This window comes from Phaenicophaeus curvirostris, unplaced genomic scaffold (genome assembly GCF_032191515.1).
Source record: "Phaenicophaeus curvirostris isolate KB17595 unplaced genomic scaffold, BPBGC_Pcur_1.0 scaffold_75, whole genome shotgun sequence".
Taxonomy (NCBI): Eukaryota; Metazoa; Chordata; class Aves; order Cuculiformes; family Cuculidae; genus Phaenicophaeus; species Phaenicophaeus curvirostris.
The window spans coordinates 741,422-763,148 of NW_027206697.1; the positions used below are offsets into that span (position 1 = coordinate 741,422).

At 58.2% G+C, this 21,727-nt stretch overlaps 1 protein-coding gene across 1 annotated transcript; it reads left to right on the plus strand.

Moving 5' to 3' along the window:
* The first annotated feature begins 1,108 nt into the window (after positions 1–1,108).
* On the plus strand, positions 1,109–18,558 carry NRBP2 (nuclear receptor binding protein 2). The gene is made up of 18 exons (XM_069882088.1): positions 1,109–1,303; positions 6,231–6,353; positions 6,463–6,564; positions 6,850–6,939; positions 7,296–7,336; positions 7,417–7,511; positions 8,175–8,198; positions 8,374–8,457; positions 9,659–9,714; positions 10,584–10,679; positions 11,467–11,599; positions 12,067–12,169; positions 12,289–12,339; positions 12,814–12,949; positions 13,674–13,727; positions 14,354–14,417; positions 14,892–14,947; positions 15,293–18,558. Exons 1-18 carry the CDS (start codon positions 1,193–1,195, stop codon positions 15,359–15,361), a joined length of 1,488 nt encoding a protein of 495 aa, XP_069738189.1. The 5' UTR covers positions 1,109–1,192; the 3' UTR covers positions 15,362–18,558.
* The last annotated feature ends 3,169 nt before the right edge of the window (positions 18,559–21,727 follow it).

Sequence of the window (21,727 nt, forward strand, 5' to 3'; positions counted from 1 at the left end):
TGTCCCCTCTCCCCCCTGTCCTCCCCATGTCCCCTCTGTCCCCTCTCCCCCCACGTCCCCTCTCCCCCCTGTCCCCCCCATGTCCCCTCCTCCCCCTCCCCCCATGTCCCCTTTACCCCCCCCATGTCCCCTTTACCCCCCCCAGTCCCCCCTCCCCCCTTCTCCCCTCTCCCCCCTTCTCCCCGCCCCCGTCCCCTGCACCCCCCTCTGTCCCCCCCATGTCCCCCAGCCCCGCCCTCGGGGCGGTCCGTGCTCTCCGGCACGTCCGGAGCGAGCGGGGGGGGCAGCGGCTCCTCTCGGCTCCCTTCGGCTCCTCTCGGCTCCGCTCGGAAGGGTTCGGCTCCCTTCGACTCCGATTCGGCGCCGCTCGGCTGGGTTCGGCTCCGCTCGGCTGGGTTCGGAGGCGCTCGGCTCGGCTCCGCTCGGTTCGGGGCCTCCCGGCGGGGTTCGGCTCGCAGCTCGGATCGGTTCGGCTCCTGTCGGCTCCGTTCGGCTCCATTCGGCTCGGTTCGGCTCCTCTTGGCTCGGTTCGGCTCCATTCGGCTCGGTTCGGCTCCTCTTGGCTCGGTTCGGCTCCACTCGGTTCGGTTCGGCTCCACTCGGCTCGGTTCGGCTCCATTCGGACCAGTTCACCTCATATTCGGACCAGTTGAGCGCCATTCGGACCAGTTCGGCTCATATTCGCACCAGTTCAGCTCATATTCGCACCAGTTCAGCCCCATTTAGACCAGTTCAGCTCCAGTCGGACCACTTCGGATTATATTCGGACCAGTTCGTCTCATATTCGGGCCAGTTGACCTCATATTTGCACCAGTTCGGCTCATATTCGGACCAGTTGAGCTCATATTCGCACCAGTTCAGCTCCATTTGGACCAGTTCGGCTCAAATTCGGGCCAGTTCGGGACATATTCGCACCAGTTCAGCTCCACTGGGACCAGTTCGGCTCATATTCGGACCAGTTCGGCTCATATTCGGAGCAGCTGGGCTCATATTCGGACCAGTTGAGCTCCATTCGGACCAGTTCGGCTCATATTCGGACCAGTTCGGCTCATATTCGCACCAGTTCAGCTCCATTCGGACCAGTTCGGCTCATATTCGGAGCAGCTGAGCTCATATTCGGAGCAGTTCGGATTCTATTCGGAGCAGCTGGGCTGCACCGGGAGGGCTGGGCTGGGCTCGGGGGGGGGGGCCGATGGCGGAGCCGGAGGGGCTCCTGGCGCAGGAGAAGGAGGAGGAGAGCGAGGAGGAGAGCGAGATCCTGGAGGAGAGTCCCTGCGGCAGGTGGCAGAAGCGCCGAGAGCAGGTGAGGGACCGGGGGGGGGAGGATGGGGATGGGGATGGAGATGGGGCTGGGGGCAAGGGATGGGGCTGGGGGCAAAGGATGAGGATGGGGCAGGAGATGAGGAGGGAGCAGGGGATTGAGCAGGGGATGAGGAGGGGGCAGGGGATGGAGCAGGGGATGGGGCTGGGGGCAAAGGATGGAGCAGGAGATGAGGAGGGGGCAAGGGATGGGGCTGGGGGCAAGGGATGGAGCAGGGGATGAGGAGGGGGCAGGGGATGGGGCAGGAGATGAGGAGGGGGCAAGGGATGGGGCAGGAGATGAGGAGGGGGCAAGGGATGGGGCAGGGGATGAGGAGGGGGCAGGGGATGAGGAGGGGGCAAGGGATGGGGCAGGAGATGAGGAGGGGGCAAGGGATGGGGCAGGAGATGAGGAGGGGGCAAGGGATGGGGCAGGAGATGAGGAGGGGGCAAGGGATGGGGCAGGGATGAGGAGGGGGCAGGGGATGGGGCAGGGGATGAGGATGGGGCAGGGGATGAGGAGGGGGCAAGGGATGGGGCAGGGGATGAGGATGGAGCAGGGGATGGGGCAGGAGATGAGGAGGGGGGCAGGGGATGGGGCTGGGGGCAAGGGCTGGGCAGGAGATGAGGAGGGGGCAGGGGATGGAGCAGGGGATGAGGAGGGGGCAGGGGAGGGGGCTGGGGGCAAAGGATAGAGCAGGGGATGGGGCTAGGGGCAAGGGCTGGGGCAGGAGATGAGGAGGGGGCAGGGGATGGGGCAGGAGATGAGGAGGGGGCAGGGGATGGAGATGGGGCCAAAGGATGGGGCTGGGGGCATGGAATGGGGCAAGGGATGGGGATGGAGCAGGGGATGAGGAATGGGGCAGGGGATAGTGATGGGGGCAAAAGATGGGGCTGGGGGCAAGGAATGGGGCTGGGGCTGGGGGTAAAGGATGGGAATGGGGTTGAGGATGGAGCAGGGGTTGAGGGAGGAGAAGAGGATGGGGAAGGGGTTAGGGGTTAGGGTGGAGGATGTTCTGGTTCAGGGATCTGGACTCTCTATGGCCACTTGTGGGGCCACCTTCTGTTGGATCAGGAGCTCCAAGCTTCATCCAACCTGGCCTTGAACCCCTCCAGGGATGGGATCTGGGGGTTCTGGTTGACACCAAGTTGGTATCATGGAACCATGAGATGGTTTGGGTTGGAAGGGACCTCAAAGCCCACCCAGTTCACCCCAGGGACACCTCCCACTGGATCCAGTTCCTACAACCCGGCCTTGAACCCCTCCAGGGATGGGGCAGCCACAGCTTCCCTGGGAAACCTGTTCCAGGGTCTCCCCACCCTCATCATGAAGAAATTCCTCCTCATGTCCAGTCTAAATCTTCTCCTCTCTAGTTTATCCCCGTTCCGCCTCGTCCCATCACTCCATGACCTTGGAGAAAGTCCCTCCCCAGCTTTCCTGGAGCCCCTTCAGGTGCTGGAAGGTCTCTCCAAGGTCTCCTCGGAGCCTTCTCTTCTCCTGAACAAGCCCAACTCTCTCCTCCTGTCCTGGGACGGGAGGTTCTCCAGCCCTCGCATCATCCTTGGAGCCTCCTCTGGCCCCGTTCCAACAGCTCCATCTCCTTCTCCTGCTGAGGATTCCAGCCCTGGCCCCAACCCTCCAGCTGAGGTCTCCCCGAGAGGAGCAGAGGGGACAATCCCCTCCCTCCCTGCTGCCCACGCGGCTCTGGATGCAGCCCAGGACATGGTTGGACTTCTGGGCTGTGGGTGTTGAGCTCATGTGGAGCTTCTCATCCCTCGTCCCCCCAAGTGGCTGGAACAGTCCACGCTGGAGCTCACTCCATGTGCTTTGAAGACCTTCTTGTGGATGAAGAGCCGCTCGTGGTTGCACGTCCCAGCGAGGAGCTGCAGGGCTGCAATCGCCTCTTGAGCAACCCTGGTGGCTCCGGGCTTGGCCCGTTGGGCAACTGCCGATGAGCAGCCGTTGACTTTGTCACATCCTGAGGACCATGAGCATGTTAGGTGCCTTCAGGGTCCCTTTATTGCATCCTCGTCCTCGTGTCCTCGTGTCCTCGTGTCCTCGTGTCCTCGTGTCCTCGTCCTCGTGTCCGCGTCCTCGTGTCCGCGTCCTCGTGTCCGCGTCCTCGTGTCCACGTCCTCATCCTCTCCCTCATCCTCTCCCTCATCCTCTCCCTCATCCTCTCCCTCATCCTCTCCCTCATCCTCTCCCTCATCCTCTCCCTCATCCTCTCCCTCATCCTCTCCCTCATCCTCATCCTCTTTCATCTTAAACCCTTCCCCTCATCCTCTCCCTGAGCTCCCTTCTCCATTAAACCCCCCTGAGATGCCTCCTGATGGGATCAGAGCCCCAGTCCGTGATGTTCCCCGTCCCCTCAACCGCACTCGGTGGGGTCAGGATTGATCCCACCCTTTCGCCTCCTTTAACCTCGATCAGAACCCATCAAACCAACAAGGGGATGGAACAAAATCGGTGGTGTGGAAAGAGAGACCCAACTTCTCCAGATGGTCCCCTCAGCCCTGGAAAAACTTCCATAAAAACCACGTCCCAGGCTGCCAACAAACCAGCTCTTAAAAATAGCTCCGGTGGCAACCACTGAATGGTTGGAGGGGTTCCAAGCAGCAGAATCCATGGCTGGACTGGTTCTCCTCGCCCCGTGGGAGCCCTCGGTGACGTCTCGACCCCCCCGTAGATGGTTTAGAGTCACTTGATGTTCTTTCAATTCTGTTTTCGTGTTTCTTCTTGTTTTCTCCTGCACGATTTCCCTCGTCCCTTCCTCTCCTCCAGCTGGATTCTCCATCTCCATCTCCATCTCCTTCTCCTTCTCCATCTCCTTCTCCTTCTCCTTCTCCTTCTCCATCTCCTTCTCCTTCTCCATCTCCATCTCCTTCTCCTTCTCCTTCTCCTTCTCCATCTCCTTCTCCTTCTCCTTCTCCATCTCCTTCTCCTTCTCCTTCTCCATCTCCTTCTCCTTCTCCTTCTCCTTCTCCATCTCCTTCTCCATCTCCTTCTCCTTCTCCTTCTCCTTCTCCTTCTCCTTCTCCATCTCCATCTCCATCTCCATCTCCATCTCCATCTCCATCTCCATCTCCATCTCCTCCTCCATCTCCTCCTCTGAGGAGGAGAAGGAGGAGGAGGCGTCGCTGGGTTGGAGACGTCACCTCCAAGACTTTTTCAGGCACCAACATGCTCCTTTATTTCCACTCAGGAGCTGCTCCTGGATGGGATGGGAGAGGTGGGATGGTCCAAGCTGGAGAAGAGAAGGCTCTGAGGAGACCTTAGAGCAGCTTCCAGTAGGGAAAGGGGCTCCAGGAAAGCTGGGGAGGGACTGGATGATCTTTGAGGTCCCTTCCAACCCAAACCATCTCATGGTTCCATGATTCTCACTTGGTGTCAACCAGAACCCCCAGATCCCGTCCCTGGAGATGTTCAAGGCCGGGTTGGATGGAGCTTGGAGCTCCATGGAATGGGTTGGGTGGGAGTTCTTGGAGCAGGTGAGGGACCTGGGGGTGAAGAGGAGGTTGAGGGGAGACCTCGGGGCGCTCACAGCTCTGGGAAGGAGGTTGTGGTGAGGTGGGTCTTGGTGTCTTCTCCCAAGGAACAAGAGATGGAGGAGAGGGAACGACCTCCAGTTGGACCAGGGGAGGGTTAGACTGGAGGCTGGGGACAATTCCTTCATGGAAAGAGCCGTGAAGCCCTGGGAGAAGCTTCCCAGGTCAAGGCGGGGAGTCCCCACCCTTGGAGAGGTTCAAATCCCTGTGGATGTGGAGCTCAGGGATGAAGTTCAGAGCCCACGAGGGTTGAGGGTTGGGCTGGAGGAGCTCAGAGGGCTTTGCCGACCTCAACGATTCCATGATCTGAGGGCAAGGGATGAGCTTGGACCCACCAGCTCTACCCAGGGCTGGGGGCTCCTCCAGAACGTTCCATGGAGGCTCCTCCAGGAGGTTCCGTGGAGGCTCCTCAAGGTTCCTGGAGGCCCTGGAGAAGTTCAAATCCACGTGGATGTGACCCTTGGGGACAGGGTTGGCTCATCCCTTGGGTTTGGAGCGGATGAGCTTGGAGATCTTCTCCAAGCTCAACGATTCCGCGATTTATGGCTTGACCAGCGGGTTGGATCTTCATTCTGAGCACGGATGGAGCCCTGGGAGCACTGGGAGGTGACTGGGACCTACTGGGAAGGTGTCCAGCTGGCTTTGGGTGGAGCACGTGGAGCTGAGATGAGGAACAGAGGCTCTTTGTGTGCCGGCAGCGGGAACTCGGCCAAGAGCTGCTGCCCCGGGACATCGAGTACCAGGGCGAGGAGAACAATCCTGCTCTTCATCCTCCTCCTCCAGAAGCTCCGTCCCCTCCAAATCCCGCGGAATCGGTGGGGTTGGAAAGAGGCTTTAAGGTCTTCATGGAGCTGGTGATGCCCTCAAGGAGAAAGATCAGGGATCCAGGGGTCCTGGGACCTCAAGGAGGATCGTGAAGGATCTAAAGATCCTGGGGCCATGGATCTGGTGATGCCCTCAAGGAGGATTGTGAAGGTTCTAATGATCCTGGGATCATGGATCTGGTGACGCCCTCAAGGAGGATCCTGAAGGATCCAATGGTCCTGGAACTGGATGATCTTTGAGGTCCCTTCCAACCCAAACCAGCTCACGGTTCCATGATTCTCACTTGGGGTCAACCAGAACCCCCAGATCCCATCCCTGGAGGGGTTCAAGACCAGGTTGGATGGAGCTTGGAGCTCCTGATCCAGTGGGAGGTGTCCCTGGGGTGGAACTGGATGGACTTTGAGGTCCCTTCCCACCCAAACCATCTCATGGTTCCATGATTCTCGCTTGGTGTCAAGCAGAACCCCCAGATCCATCTCTGGAGGGGTTCAAGGAGAGGTTGGATGGAGCTTGGAGCTCCTGTCCTGGGGTGTCTCCCACCTTCTCGCTCCTGGCAGGTGAATCAGGGGAACATGCCGGGCATCCAGAGCACCTTCCTGGCCATGGACACCGAGGAGGGCGTGGAGGTCGTGTGGAACGAGCTGCTCTTCACCGACAAGAAGGCCTTCAAGGCACACGAGGTGAGATCCAGCGTGTGAGAACCTCCTGAGGTTCCACCAGGCCAAGAGGGACCTGGACCTGCTGAAATGGGACCCTGAGAACCTCATGATCTCCTCTCCCTGCCCCCAGGAGAAGATCAAGACCATGTTTGAGCAGCTGGTGCTGGTGGATCATCCCAACATTGTGAAGCTTCACAAGTACTGGCTGGACGTGAGGGACTCCAAGGCTCGGGTAGGTCCAACGGGAGGAGACGGAGCCTCTGGAGGTCCCTGGGGTGGGGTGGGATGTCCCAGGAACAGGCTGAGAGAGTTGAGGTTCCTCAGCCTGGAGAAGAGACCTCAGAGCAGCTTCCAGGATGGAAAAGGAGCTCCAGGAAAGCTGGGGAGATGCTCTTCATCAAGGAGGACACGGAGAGGATGAGGAGGACGGTTTTGAGCTCCAAGAGGGGACATGGAGATGAGATCCTGGGGAGAAACGTTCTCCTGGGAGGCTGATGGGTCTTCTCATCTCTTCCAGGTCATCTTCATCACGGAATACGTGTCCTCCGGGAGCCTCAAGCAGTTCCTGAAGAAGACCAAGAAGAACCACAAGGCCATGAACGCCAGGGTAGGTGCCCTAGGTGGGTTTGGAGCTCCTGGAGCTCCTCTAGGTAGGACACGTTCTCCTCTCTGAGGGGTTTCTCTGCTGTCCGTCTGTCTGTCCAAGCTCCCAGGTGGGTTTGGAGCTCCTGGGTGGTGGTGGACACGTTCCTCCACTCTAAGACGTTAGGTAGGACCATCCCGTTCCTCTCCATCCCCTGATCCCACTAGACCAGGAGCTCCAAGCTCCATCCAACGTGTCCTTCAACATCTCCAGGGATGGATCTGGGGGTTCTGGTTGACCCCAAGGGAGAATCATCATGGAATCATGACATGGTTTGGGTTGGAAGGGACCTCCAAGTCCATCTTCATCCTCTCTCCTAGGCCTGGAAGCGCTGGTGCACCCAGATCCTCTCAGCTCTCAGGTAAAGACCTTCTCACCTCCACCCTGGACCTCCTCGTGGTCCCGGGGAGGAGCTCCAGGGTGGCTTTTGTGCTTCTCCAGCTTCCTCCACGCCTGCGAGCCGCCCATCATCCACGGGAACCTCACCAGCGACACCATCTTCATCCAGCACAACGGGCTCATCAAGATCGGATCAGGTAGGACGGTGGGAAACGTCCATCAGGGATTGGGTTGGGTGGGAAGGGACCTCAAAGATCATCCAGTTCCATCCAGGACACCTCCTACTAGATCAGGAGCTCCAAGCCCCATCCAGTGTGGTCTTGAACATCTCCAGGGATGGATCTGGGGGTTCTGGTTGACACCAAGTGAGGATCATGGAACCATGAGGTGGTTTGGGTTGGAAGGGACCTCAAAGCTCATCCAGTTCCATCCAGGACACCTCCTACTAGATCAGGAGCTCCAAGCTCCATCCAACGTGGTCTTGAACATCTCCAGGGATGGGATCTGGGGGTTCTGGTTGACCCCAGGTTAGAATCATGGAGCCATGAGATAGTTGGGTTGGGAGGGAAGTTCCTCCTCATATCTCCAGAAGCTCCATCAGGAGAATCAGAGACTCACTAGGTTGGAAAGGACCCACCGGATTGTCAAGTCCAACCATTCCCATCAAAATTAGGAATCTCCCGGTGGAGAGATGAGGAGGACGGGTGCCACGTGGTTCTGAGAAGGTCCTGGTGGGGTGGAAGAGGTGGGAGCTGGAGGGTTCCTCAGGGAATCACCATGCGAGGTGTGAAGTGACCTTCTCTCCTCCTTGTGTCCTCTGCTCCGTGTCGCCTTCTTCTCATGGATCGGGATGGGCGCAGTCTGGCACCGGGTGTTTGCCAGCGGTGAGTGTCCCTCTTCCAACTCATCCTGAACCTTCCCACCTTCTCCTTCCAACCTGGAGGAGCTTCTGGGGTCCCTCAAGGAATGGGTGGGAGAAGAAGGTTTTCTGGTGGGGCCGGGATCCACCAGGATCCACCAGGTGAGGTGAGGGCAGAACGTTCCTTGTTCCCACCTCAGCGCTTCCCGACGACCTGAGAAGCCCCATGAGGATCGAGAGGGAAGAGCAGCGGAATCTCCACTTCTTCCCACCGGAGTACGGACGTGAGTGTGGGATCCGCCTGGTGGGACGTGGGGGTGGATCTAGGGGTGGATCCAGGGGGAAGGGGTGGATCCAGAAGGAAGAGATGGATCCAGAAGGAGGTGATGGACCTAGAGGGAAGGGATGGATCCAAGGGGAAGAGGTGGATCTAGAAGGAGGGGATGGACCTGGAGGGAAGGGATGGATCCAGAGGGAAGAGGTGGATCTAGAAGGAGGTGATGGACCTGAAGGAAGGGATGGACCAAGAAGGAAGAGATGGACCCAGAAGGAAGAGATGGATCCAAGGGGAAGGGATGGAACCAGAAGGAAGGGATGGACCTAGAGGGAAGGGATGGACCAAGAAGGAAGAGATGGACCCAGAAGGAAGAGATGGATCCAAGGGGAAGGGATGGAACCAGAAGGAAGGGATGGACCTAGAGGGAAGGGATGGATCTAGAAGGAGGTGATGGACCTAGAGGGAAGGGATGGATCCAGAAGGAGGTGATGGACCTAGAGGGAAGGGATGGATCCAGAAGGAGGTGATGGACCTGAAGGCAAGGGATGGATCCAGAAGGAGGGGATGTATCCACAAGGAGGAGATGGACCCAGAGGGAAGGGATGGACCTGAAGGGAAGGGATGGATCCAGAAGGAAGAGATGGACCTAGAGGGAAGGAATGGAACCAGAGGGAAGGGATGGATCCAGAATGAAGGGAGGTGCTGAAGACCAAGTTGGATGGAGCTTGGAGCCCCTGATCCAGTGGGAGGTGTCCCTGCCCATGGGGTGGAACTGGATGATCTTTGAGGTCCCTTCCAACCCAAACCAGCTCACGGTTCCATGATTCTCCCTTGGGGTCAACCAGAACCCCCAGATCCCATCCCTGGAGATGTTCAAGGCCAGGTTGGATGGGGCTTGGAGCTCCTGATCCAGTGGGAGGTGTCCTCTCAGAAGCTCAGCTGGTGGCTCAGGACCCCCAAATCCATCTGAAGTTCCGATGTTTTGAGGAAAAGGAAGGGAAGAGCCTTTGTGGCGCGTGGAAACCCCAGATTTGATCCCCACCTCGACTTTTTGGGACCAACTGGAAGGGAATAAACGGGACAGGGAAGGGTGGAGAACATGGGATGGGAGAAGGGGGATGAGGAGAGGGAGGACGTGGTACGGGGTCTTCTCCAGGTGAGCAGGGAGCGACCGGTGGACCTGAGGTGGCTCTGGTTTGGTTTTGCAGAGAAGGCTGATGGGACGGCCGTGGACATCTTCTCCTTCGGGATGTGCGCCCTGGAGGTACGGAGGAACCTGGCTGAGGAACCCAGGAACCGGGGGTGACCCCGGTTATGGGGCACGATGGGTCTTCTCAGAGCTTCCTGGGGATGGTGGTGGCCTGGGGAGCTCCCTGAGATGAGGATCCCTTCCCGTGGTGGAGGCATCTCAGAGGGTTTCAATGATCTGAGGGGTGGAGAAGCTCGTGGACAGGCTGGGAGAGTTGGGGGTGTCCAGCCTGGAGGAGAGAAGGCTCCGAGGAGACCTTAGAGAAGCTTCCAAGGTGGAAAGGGGCTCCAGGAAAGCTGGGGAGATGCTTTAGATCAAGGAGGACATGGAGAGGACGAGGAGAATGGTGTGTCCTGGGTGGAGCCGGATGGAGCTCGAGGTCCCTTCCAACCCAAACCATCTCATGGTTCCATGATTCTAACTTGATGGTCTTGGTGAGGAGCAAAGAGGAGCCCAGGAGATCCAGAACCTTGATCTGGTCTCTGTGAGGAGCAAGGAGGAGCCCAGGAGATCCAGAGCCTTGGTTGGTCTTGATGAACCCAGGAGATCCAGAGCCTTGGTCTTGGTGAGGAGCAAGGAGGAGCCCAGGAGCTCCAGATCTTTGGTCTTGGTGGGGAGCAAGGAGGAGCCCAGGAGATCCAGAACCTTGATCTGGTCTTGGTGGGGAGCAAGGAGGAGCCCAGGAGCTCCAGAGCCTTGGTCTGGTCTTGATGAACCCAGGAGCTCCAGAGCCTTGATCTGGTGGTCTTGGTGGGGAGCAAGGAGGAGCCCAGGAGCTCCAGAGCCTTGTTCTGGTCTCAGTGAGGAGCTCCCCAGCTCCAGCAGGTCCACGAGGTGTCCCTCTGGGGAGCCGTGGCCACCTGGTTGTGTTCCTTCTCCTGCAGATGGCGGTGCTGGAGATCCAGAGCAACGGGGACACGCGGGTCTCCGAGGAGGCCATCGTGCGGGCCCGACATTCCCTGGACGATCCCAACATGAGGGTGAGTTGGACCCTCCGAACCTTGGAGATGGAGCCCACCAGGAGGTCCCAGGTGTCTCCAGGGGCTGTAGATCCACCCCAGAAGGTCCTTCTCTGGCACCTGGAAGTTCAGAACGTTCCTACCTGCTCCAGGTGGCACCAGGAGCTCAACCAGGTCCAGAGGGACCTGGAGAACCTCATGGGATCCTCCAGGGGCTCTTCAAGGTCCTACGCTGGGGTCGGGGTGGAGAATGGATGGGGAGGAGCCCTGAGGAGAAGGACTTGGGGTGGTGGAGAAGGAGAAGCTCAACAGGAGCCGTCTCCTCCTTTCTGGACTCCTACCACGTCTTTCCTGGTGGGCTTGGAGAACGTCTGGAGAAGCCGGGAAGGGTTCTGGGAGCAACTGAGGACCTGGGGCTGATGAGGAGGGTGGTGAAGCCCTGGTAGAAGCTGCCCAGGGTGGTGGTGGAGTCTCCATCTCTGGAGGATTTCAAAATACGTATCCACGTGGCTCTTTGGGATGTTGAATCATGGAATCAGTAGGTTGGAGAAGATCTTTTAGATCATCGAGTCCAACCATGGCCTTGAGGACCTTGTCTACTCATCTTTTAAACATCTCCAGGGCTGGTGACTCCACCACCTCCTCCAGGGCTGGTGACTCCACCACCTCCTCGAGGGCTGGTGACCCCACCACCTCCAGGAACCATGGTGGTTGGTAGATGGTTGGACTGGATGATCTTAGAGGTCTTCTCCAACCCTACTGACCATCCTGCTTCACCTCTCCTTGATGCCTTCTCCTTGACCTCCAGGAGTTCATCCTCTCGTGCTTGACCCTCAACCCAGACAAGAGGCCATCGGCCCACAACCTCCTCTTCCACCGGGTGCTCTTCGAGGTCCATTCCCTCAAGCTGCTGGCCGCTCATTGCTTCATCAACAACCAGTGTGAGTAACCAGGAAGGACCTCCAAGTCCATCCAGTTCCACCTCCCACTGGATCAGGAGCTCCAAGCTCCTTCCAAGCTGGCCTTGAACCCCTCCAGGGATGGGATCTGGGGGTTCTGGTTGACCCCAAGTGAGAATCGTGGAATTGTGAGATGGTTTGGGTTGGAAGGGACCTCCAAGTCCATCCAGTTCCATCCAGGACTTGGATCAGGAGCTCCAAGCTCCATCCAACCTGGTCTTGAACATCTCCAGGGATGGGATCTGGGGATTCTGGTTGACCCCAAGTGAGAATCATGGAACCATGAGCTGGTTTGAGTCGGAAGGGACCTCAAAGTCCTTCCAGGACGCCTCCCGCTTGGATCAGGGGCTCCAAGCTCCATCCAACGTGGCCTTGAACCCCTCCAGGGATGGGACATCCTTGACTTCTCCAGGCGCCTTCTCCTGACGCCCCTTTCTGCTTGGCCCTAGACCTGATGCCGGAGAACGTGGTGGAGGAGAAGATCAAGGAGTTGGACCTCAACATGGTGATGGCGGAGATGCGGCGCCAGGGTCGGCCCGGGGTGCAGTGGAGGTGAGGGGGAGGTGGGGGAGGTGCCACCACCGTGAGGACCTTCACCCAGCCCGGGGATGGAGCTTCTGCTCTTCTCTCCAGCCTCTCCCACCGACCCTCCTGTCCCCTTTCTCCACCAGGTACTCGGAGGTCTCGTTCCTGGAACTGGACAAGTTCTTAGAGGACGTCAGGTGGGTTGGGGAGGAGCTGCTGGTGAGAATCGTGGAACCAGGAGATGGGTTGGGTTGGGAGGGACCTCAAAGTCCATCCAGTTCCATCCAGGACACCTCCCACTGGATCAGGAGCTCCAAGCTCCATCCAAGCTGGCCTTGAACCCCTCCAGGGATGGATCTGGGGGTTCTGGTTGACTCCAAGTGAGAATCATGGAACCATGAGATGGTTTGGGAGGGACCTCCAAGCTCATCCAGTTCCATCCAGGATGCCTCCCACTGGATCAGGGGCTCCAAGCTCCATCCAACGTGGCCTTCAACCCCTCCAGGGATGGAGCAGCCACCACAGCTCCTGGTGGCAACCAGGACCAGCATCTCCCCACCCTCCCAGGAGAACGTTTCTCCCCAAGATCTCATCTCCATCTCCCCTCTCGCAGCTCCAAACCGTTCCTGTTGTCCTCTCCCAGCTTCTTCTCCTCTGTCTTTCTCCCCCAGGAACGGGCTCTACCCTCTGATGAACTTCGCCGTCTCCAGACCCCATGCCCTCCCCCGGGTTCTCTCCCAGCCCCAGGAGGACCTTCAGAAAGCCAAGACTCCCACCCCAGAGCCCTTCGACGTGGAGACCAGGAAGGTGGGTCAGATCCCAGGGGGGTCAGGTTCTCCGTTCCCATCACCTTGGTTGAGGAACGATGCTCCTTTCATCCGTACGTTGACCTTCTGCTCTGGTGAGGACCCTTCTCCTCAACTTGGTGGCTCCACGGGAGCTTCTGAGGCTGGAGTTGGTCCTCATCCTCATCTCCTCATCCTCATCTCCTCATCCTCATCTCCTCATCCTCATCTCCTCATCCTCATCTCCTCATCCTCATCTCCTCATCCTCATCTCCTCATCCTCATCTCCTCATCCTCATCTCCTCATCTCCTCATCTCCTCCTCATCCTAGATCAGGAGCTCCAAGCCCCATCCAACCCGCCCTTGAACCCCTCCAGGGATCCAGTGGGAGGTGTCCCTGGGGTGGAACTGGATGATCTTTGAGGTCCCTCCCAACCCAAACCATCTCATGGTTCCATGATTCTCACTTGGGGTCAACCAGAATCCCCAGATCCCATCCCTGGAGGGGTTCAAGGCCAGGTTGGATGGACCTTGAAGCTCCTGATCAGGGGGGAGGTGGCCCTGCCCATGGCTGGAGGTGGATCTAGATGGTCTTTGAGGTCCCTTCCACCCCAAACCATCTCCGGGTTCCTCCTGGCTGTCCTCTTGCAATTCAGCTGGAGCTGAGGGGTTGGAGAAGGACTTTGAGAAGCTGGTTGGAGCTTCAGGGCATTGTCCAAGCTGACGTTGACTTTGGCCTCTTGCAGGTGGTGCAGATGCAGTGCAACCTGGAGCTGAACGAGGAGAAGACCCAGTGGCACGTGAGTCTTCGGCTCAGCTGGAGGGTTGGGGCCAGCTCTGGGATCCTCAGCAGGAGAAGGAGATGGAGCTGTTGGGACGGGGCCAGAGGAGGCTCCGAGGATGATGCGAGGGCTGGAGAACCTCCCGTCCCAGGACAGGAGGAGAGAGTTGGGGTTGTTCAGCCTGGAGGTCTCCAAGGACACCTTGTAGTGACCTTCCAGCACCTGAAGGGGCTCCAGGAAAGCCGGGGAGGGGCTTTCTCCAAGGTCGTGGGGTGATGGGACGAGGGGGAACGGGGATAAACTGGAGAGGGGCAGAGTTAGACTGGTCCCTTCCAACCCAAACCATCTCACGGTTCCATAATTCTCACTTGGGGTCACCCAGAACCCCCAGATCCATCCCTGGAGGGGTTCAAGGCCAGGTTGGATGATCTTGGAGCCCCTGATCCAGTAGGAGGTGTCCTGGATGGACCTGGATGGACTTTGAGGTCCCTTCCCACCCAAACCATCTCATGGTTCCACGATTCCAACTTGATCTCAACCAGAAGCCCCAGTTCCCACCCCTGGAGGAGCTCTAGGCCCTTCCCAGTGTTGATGGGACTCTTGGAGAAGCTGGGGATGGTGAGAACCTCTCTTCTTTCCCCCAGTTGACCCTCCTGCTCATCCTGGAGGACAAACTCCACCGGCAGCTCAGCTACGACCTCCTGCCCAGTACGTCCAGTTCCCCTTCAACTGGAGGGAAGGGAGAAGATCCCTGGACGGGTTGAGGCTCAGGTTGGGTTGGTCACCAAGGGTTTTCACCTCCAGCTTCTTCTCCTGGAAGAGCAGCCTAAACCCTAACGTCCATGTGAGAAGAGGGTGGAACTGGGTGGGTTTGAGGTCCCTTCCAACCCAAACCATCTCATGGTTCCATGACTCTCACTTGGAGTCAACCAGAACCCCCAGATCCATCCCTGGAGGGGTTCAAGGCCACGTTGGATGATCTTGGAGCCCCTGATCCCGTGGGAGGTGTCCTTCCCCGTGGCAGGAGGTGGATCTAGATGATCTCTGAGGTCCCTTCCAACCCAACCCAGCCCTGGGGTCCCTCAGCGATGACCCAAAGCAGATGGAACGTCCCGTGGGTGCTGCTCGAGAAGGTGGGAGGTGGTTGACCTTCAACGTTCTCATCGTTCCTTGTCTCCACAGCCGATAACTCCAAGGACTTGGCCACCGAGCTGGTGCATTATGGATTCATCCACGAGGTGAGTCTCCTGCTGCTCCTCCTTTGGGTTCAAGGCCAGGTTGGATGGAGCCTGGAGCTCCTGATCCAAGTGGGAGGTGTCCTGGATGGACCTGGATGATCTTTGAGGTCCCTTCCCACCCAACCCATCTCATGGTTCCATGATTCCAACTTGGTGTCAGCCAGAACCCCCAGATCCATCCCTGGAGGGGTTCAAGCCCCGGTTGGATGGTCTTGGAGCTCCTGATCCCATGGGAGGTGCTACCAAAGCTCAGATGCGAGACGGATGGTTGGAATCTTGAGGTCAGGAGGTGTCCTCGGCGACCAAACCCACCTCTCCGGGTGGTTTCTTCTCCTTCTCTTCCAGGACGACTGTGAGAAGTTGGCCAACTTCTTGGAGAGCGCCTTCCACAAGCACCGATCTCCTCCCTTCTGAGTCACCTCCTGGAGGTCTGGACATCACGGTTCTCCTGGATTTTTGGGGGTGAGACGCCAACCAGACCAGATGGATCCACGGGGGCTCCTTCTCCAGCCTCCTCCAGCGTCCCTGGTGGGACTCGTGGTCCCGATGGAGCCTTCCAGGCCCTCAGGAGGTGGAAAGTCCAGGAACAAGTGGAGGAGACCTCGAAGAACCTTCAGGAGGACCCGGGAGCAGGTTCTGGTGCAGGTTCCCTGCCTGGGTCCATCCTTGGTGCCTCCTCCAGGTTGTCCCCCCCGAGGATGCTGCGATGTGGGGTGGGAGGAGGATGGAGATGGGTCAGGAGAAGGAGCTCCCGGAATCCAGACCCGCCAGGTGGATCCCAGCGTGAGGATCTGCAGAAGCTTCACTGGTGCTCGACCCTCGGCCTTCCCCACGTTCTCTTAGGGCTTGGAACGCTCGTGGACTCGGAGTTGGGGGTGGAAGGGACCTCAAAGCCCATCCAGGTCCATCTGGGACACCTCCTACTGGATCAGGAGCTCCAAGCTCCATCCAACGTGGGCTTGAACATCTCCAGGGATGGATCTGGGGGTTCTGGTTGACTCCAAGTGGGAATCATGGAACCATGAGATGGGTTGAGTTGGAAGGAACCAGTCTAAATCTTCTCCTCTCCAGTTTATCCCCGTTCCCCCTCGTCCCATCACTCCACGACCTTGGAAAAAGTCCCTCCTTGGCTTTCCTGGAGCCCCTTCAGGTGCTGGAAGGTCTCTAGAAGGTCTCCTCAGAGCCTTCTCTTCTTCTGAACAACCCCAACTCTCTCCGCCTGTCCTCAGACAGGAGGTTCTCCAGCCCTGGGATCGCAGCATCCCAAGAAGGACCCCCTGGTGGCTCTTCCTGCCTCGTTTCTCCTGGGTCTTTGGAAGGTCGGACGTTCCCTGGAGGTCGGGGCCGTGGGCGCGTGTCCAGCTCGGCTGGTGGAAAGGACCAAGGGGGATGATCTGGGGGGGTGTCAAAGCCACATGAGGCCACGCTGTGGTGCTCCGTGGAGGTCCATGAGGTTCTGGGATGGTCCATGGTCCTCCACAATGCTCCGGGATGCTTCAAGATGCTCCACGGTTCTCCATGATGGTCCGTGATACTCCATGATGCTCCATGATGCTCTGGGTGCCTCCACGATGCTCCATAGTCTTCCGTCATGCTCCATGATGCTCTGTGGTGCTTCATGATGCTTCAAGATGCTCCAGGATGCTCCGTGATGCTCCACGGAGCTCCGTGCCTCTCCATGAAGCTCTGTGATGCTCCATGGTTCCTCGTGATGCTTCCATGGTGCTCCGTGATGCTCCATGATGCTCTGTGCCTCTCCATGGTTCTCCATGATGCTCTGTGGTGATCCGTGATGCTCCAAGATGCTCCATGGTGCTTCAAGATGCTCCATGATGCTCCTTGATGCTCCGTGATGCTTCAAGATGCTCCATGATGCTTCCTGCCTCTTCACGATGCTTCAAGATGCTCGATGCTTCTCCATGATGCTCTGTGGTGCTTCATGGAGCTCCGTGCCTCTCTACGATGTTCCATGATGCTCCTTGGAGCTCCGTGGTTCTCCGTGGTGCTCCATGATGCTCCATGAGCTGCTTCAAGTTGCTCCATGATGCTCTGTGAAGCTCCATGACGCTCTTTGCCTCTTCATGATGCTCCATGGAGCTCCACGATGCTCTGTGGTGGCCTGTGGTGCTCCATGATGCTCTGTGATGTTTCAAGATGCTCCATGGAGCTCCATGATGCTCCAGGATGCTCGGTGCCTCTTCATGATGCTTCAAGATGCTTGATGCTTCTCCGTGATGCTCTGTGATGCTTCGTGGAGCTCCGTGCCGCTCTACGATGTTCCGTGATGCTCTGTGATGCTCCAAGATGCTCCATGGAGCTCCACGATGCTCCATGATGCTTCCTGCCTCTCCAGGATGCTCTGGGATGCTCTGTGCCTCTTCACAATGCCTGAAGATGCTCAATGCTTCTCCATGATGCTCCAAGATGCTCCATGATGCTCCGAGATGCTTCAAGATGCTCCATGGAGCTCCATGATGCTCCATGATGCTTCCTTCCTCTCCAGGATGCTCTGGGATGCTCTGTGCCTCTTCACAATGCCTGAAGATGCTCAATGCTTCTCCGAGATGCTCCATGATGCTCTGTGATGCTTTGTGGAGCTCCGTGCCTCTCTATGATGTTCCGTGATGCTCCGTGGTTCTCCGTGATGCTTCAAGATGCTCCATGAGCTGCTTCAAGTTGCTCCGTGATGCTCTTTGCCTCTCCACGATGCTCCATGGAGCTCCACGATGCTCCAAGATGCCCCATGATGCTTCCTGCCTCTCTACGATGCTCCATGATGCTCCTTGGAGCTCCATGACACTCCATGATGCTCTTTGCCTCTCTGTGATGCTCCATGATGCTCCATGATGCTCCATGGAGCTCCATGATGCTCCATGATGCTTCCTGCCTCTCCAGGATGCTCCAGGATGCTCGGTGCCTCTTCACGATGCTTCAAGATGCTCGATGCTTCTCCATGATGCTCCGAGATGCTCCATGATGCTTCGAGATGCTCCATGATGCTCTGTGATGCTCCATGGAGCTCCGTGATGCTCCATGATGCTTCCTGCCTCTCCAGGATACTCCGGGATGCTTGGTGCCTCTTCATGATGCTCGATGCTTCTCCATGATGCTCTGAGATGCTCCATGATGCTCCATGATGCTTCATGAAGCTCCGTGTCGCTCTACGATGCTCCGTGATGCTTCAAGATGCTCCGTGATGCTTCAAGATGCTCCATGATGCTCCATGAGCTGCTTCAAGTTGCTCCGTGACGCTCTGTGAAGCTCCATGACGCTCTTTGCCTCTTCATGATGCTCCATGGAGCTCCACGATGCTCCGTGGTTCTCCATGAAGCTCCATGAAGCTCCATGATGCTCCATGAAGCTCCGTGACACTCCGAGCTGGCTGTGCCGCGTTTGCTGCCGGGGGGGGGAGCCCCTGGAGCCCCCGTGGGGCCGTGTCCCCCCTCGAGCTTCACCCCACGACTCATGGACCCCCGACTCAATAAAGACGCTGGAAGGACCTTGGCCCCGTGCTTGGCCCCGATCCCTTGGCCCCGATCCCTGACCTGATCTCGTAGCCCCAATCCCTTGTTCCCAATCTCTTGTTCCTGATCCCTTGGCCCAATCCCTTGGCCCCGATCCCTTGGCCTTGATCTCGTAGCCCCAATCGCTTGTTCCCAATCCCTTGTTCCTGATCCCTTGGCCCAATCCCTTGGCCCCGATCCCTTGTTCCCGATCCCTTGTTCCCGATCTCTTGTTCCTGATCCCTTGGCCCCGATGCCTTGACCTCGATCCCTTGGCTTCAATCCCTTAGGCCCGATCCCTTGGCCCTGATCCCTTGGCCCTGATCCCCGATCCCCATCCCCGTTCCCCGATCCCTTGGCCCTGGGTCAATCCCTTGGCCCTGGGTCAATCCCTTTGGCCCCGTTACCAACCAGATCCCTCGGCCCTGTCCCCGATCTGCACTCCCCTTCTTTGACCTGATCCCTGAACCCGTTCCCCTAGCAGATCCCTTGGCCCCATCCCTTGGCCTCATTCTCGAGACGATCCCTGGCCCCTCACCTGCCCCGATCCCTTGGCCCCGATCCCTTGGCCCTGTCCCAAACCTGATCCCTTGGCCCCGGCCCCGATCCCTGGCCCCGTTCCATGATCGGATCCCTTGGCCCCCTTCCAGGGGGAAGGATGGATCCAGAGGGAGGGGATGGATTCTGAGGGAAGGGATGGAGCCAGGTGAGTCCCCTGAGCCTTGAGAAGCTCCTTGAGGAGCTGTGAGATCCTTGAGCAGCCACTGAGGGGCGCTGGGTTCCAGCTCATGGAGTCCCAGCAGCTCCGAGGTTGGAGAGAAGCTCTCCAGGTCCCAACCCCCCACCCAGCCTCCTCCATCCCTGCTCCAACCCCTGGGCAAGGGGGCTTCCCAGGACCATCTCTGGTGGCCTCCGTGGCCTCCATCTACAGCCAGTCACACAGCACAAAGGTGTTTTCCCATGTTCAGATGGAATCCCTGGGTTTCCGTCCGTCCCCTTTTCTTCTTCTCACTGTGGGAACCCAGCTCCATCTTCTCCATCCTCCTGGATCCATGGCTGGAGGGCAGGAGGATCTGCAGAGGGGTCTGGATCCATGGCTGGAGGGCAGGAGGATCTGCAGAGGGAGCTGGATCCATGGCTGGAGGGCAGGAGGATCTGCAGAGGGATCTGGATCCCTGGCTGGAGGGCAGGAGGCTCTGCAGGGGGATCTGGATCCATGGCTGGAGGGCAGGAGGATCTGCAGGGGGATCTGGATCCATGGCTGGAGGGCAGGAGGATCTGCAGAGGGATCTGGATCCATGGCTGGAGGGCAGGAGGATCTGCAGAGGGATCTGGATCCATGGCTGGAGGGCAGGAGGATCTGCAGAGGGATCTGGATCCATGGCTGGAGGGCAGGAGGCTCTGCAGGGGGATCTGGATCCATGGCTGGAGGGCAGGAGGATCTGCAGAGGGATCTGGATCCATGGCTGGAGGGCAGGAGGATCTGCAGAGGGATCTGGATCCATGGCTGGAGGGCAGGAGGATCTGCAGAGGGATCTGGATCCATGGCTGGAGGGCAGGAGGATCTGCAGAGGGATCTGGATCCATGGATGGTGGGAAGGGGAGATCTGCAGAGGGATCTGGATCCATGGCTGGAGGGCAGGAGGATCTACAGAGGGGTCTGGATCCATGGCTGGAGGGCAGGAGGATCTGCAGAGGGACCTGGATCCATGGATGGTGGGAAGGGGGGGTCTGCAGAGGGAGCTGGATCCCTGGCTGGAGGGCAGGAGGATCTGCAGAGGGACCTGGATCCATGGCTGGAGGGCAGGAGGATCTGCAGAGGGGTCTGGATCCATGGCTGGAGGGCAGGAGGATCTGCAGAGGGATCTGGATCCATGGCTGGAGGGCAGGAGGATCTGCAGAGGGATCTGGATCCGTGGCTGGAGGGCAGGAGGATCTGCAGAGGGACCTGGATCCATGGCTGGAGGGCAGGAGGATCTGCAGAGGGATCTGGATCCATGGATGGTGGGAAGGCGGGGTCTGCAGAGGGACCTGGGGGTGGATCCCTGTGTTTTGGGCCCCTGGTTGAGCCGAGGGAGGTTTCAATCCACGTTGACGTGGCCTCCAGGGTCGTGGTTTCACGGTGGGGTTGGCAGCGCTGGGGTAACGGTTGGATTGGGCCCTGCTGAAGGTCTTTCCAACCTCAACGATTCCATGAGAGGAGGAGGAGGAGGAGGCTCTTCTCCTCGTCTGACCTCGCCGACGGGGCAAGGAGCGCGATGAGGTGGCAGCTGACGCAGCCGGTGGAGCCATAAACGCGCCGATAGCCGCGAGGTCAAGGCCGGGCGGTCGGGGTTGAGTCACCGCCCTGGGCGAAGGTCTCCGGAGACCGAGAAGATCCTTGACCTCCGGCACGAGGGCAAAGCTGGAACCGGCAGGGATGGGCGCTGGGGGGGCTTGGGGGGGGTTCTCCGAGGGTTTCCGCGGGCGACGTGGTGTGGAGACATCAAGATGATGTTGAGATGATGTTGAGGTGATGAGGTCAGGATGATGTTGAGATGATGAGATGAAGATGAGACGGTGAAAGGTGATGAGATGAAGTTGGGATGATGCCAAGAGGATGTTGAGATGATGTTGAGGTGATGAGATGATGAGATGAAGATGAGATGATGAAAAGTGATAAGATGACGTTGAGATGATGCCAAGAGGATGTTGAGATGATGAGATGGTGAAAGGTGATGAGATGACATCAAGATGATTTTGAGATGATGAGATGATGTTGAGATGATGAGATGAAGATGAGATGATGAAAGGTGATGAGATGACGTTGAGATGATGTCAAGATGATGTTGAGATGATATTGAGGTGATGAGATGATGAGATGATGAAAAGTGATGAGATGACATTGAGATGATGTCAAGAGGATGTTGAGATGATGAGATGGTGAAAGGTCATGAGATGATGTCAAGATGATGTTGAGATGATATTGAGGTGATGAGATGATGAGAAGTGATGAGATGACGTTGGGATGATGCCAAGAGGATGTTGAGATGATGTGAGGTGAGGTTGAGGCGATGTTGCAGTGATGATGAGATGATGAAAGACGATGAGATCACATTGAGATGGTGCCAAAATGATGCTGAGATGATGAGATGAAGCACCATGGTGGGAACTCAGCACCCATAGTGGGACCCTAACACCTATGGTGGGACCTCAACACCATGGAGGGATCCCAGGACCCACGGTGGGACCTCAACACCTTGATGGGACCCCAGCACCCTTGGGTGAGGCCAGCTGT

Excerpts from the sequence above, each read along its gene's own strand:
- NRBP2 (XM_069882088.1), top strand. The coding sequence starts at position 1,193 with ATGGCGGAGCCGGAGGGGCTCCTGGCGCAGGAGAAGGAGGAGGAGAGC. Across the intron at positions 1,304-6,230 it reads GGCAGAAGCGCCGAGAGCAG|GTGAATCAGGGGAACATGCC; the intron begins GTGAGGGACCGG and ends CGCTCCTGGCAG. Across the intron at positions 8,458-9,658 it reads CTTCCCACCGGAGTACGGAC|AGAAGGCTGATGGGACGGCC; the intron begins GTGAGTGTGGGA and ends TTGGTTTTGCAG.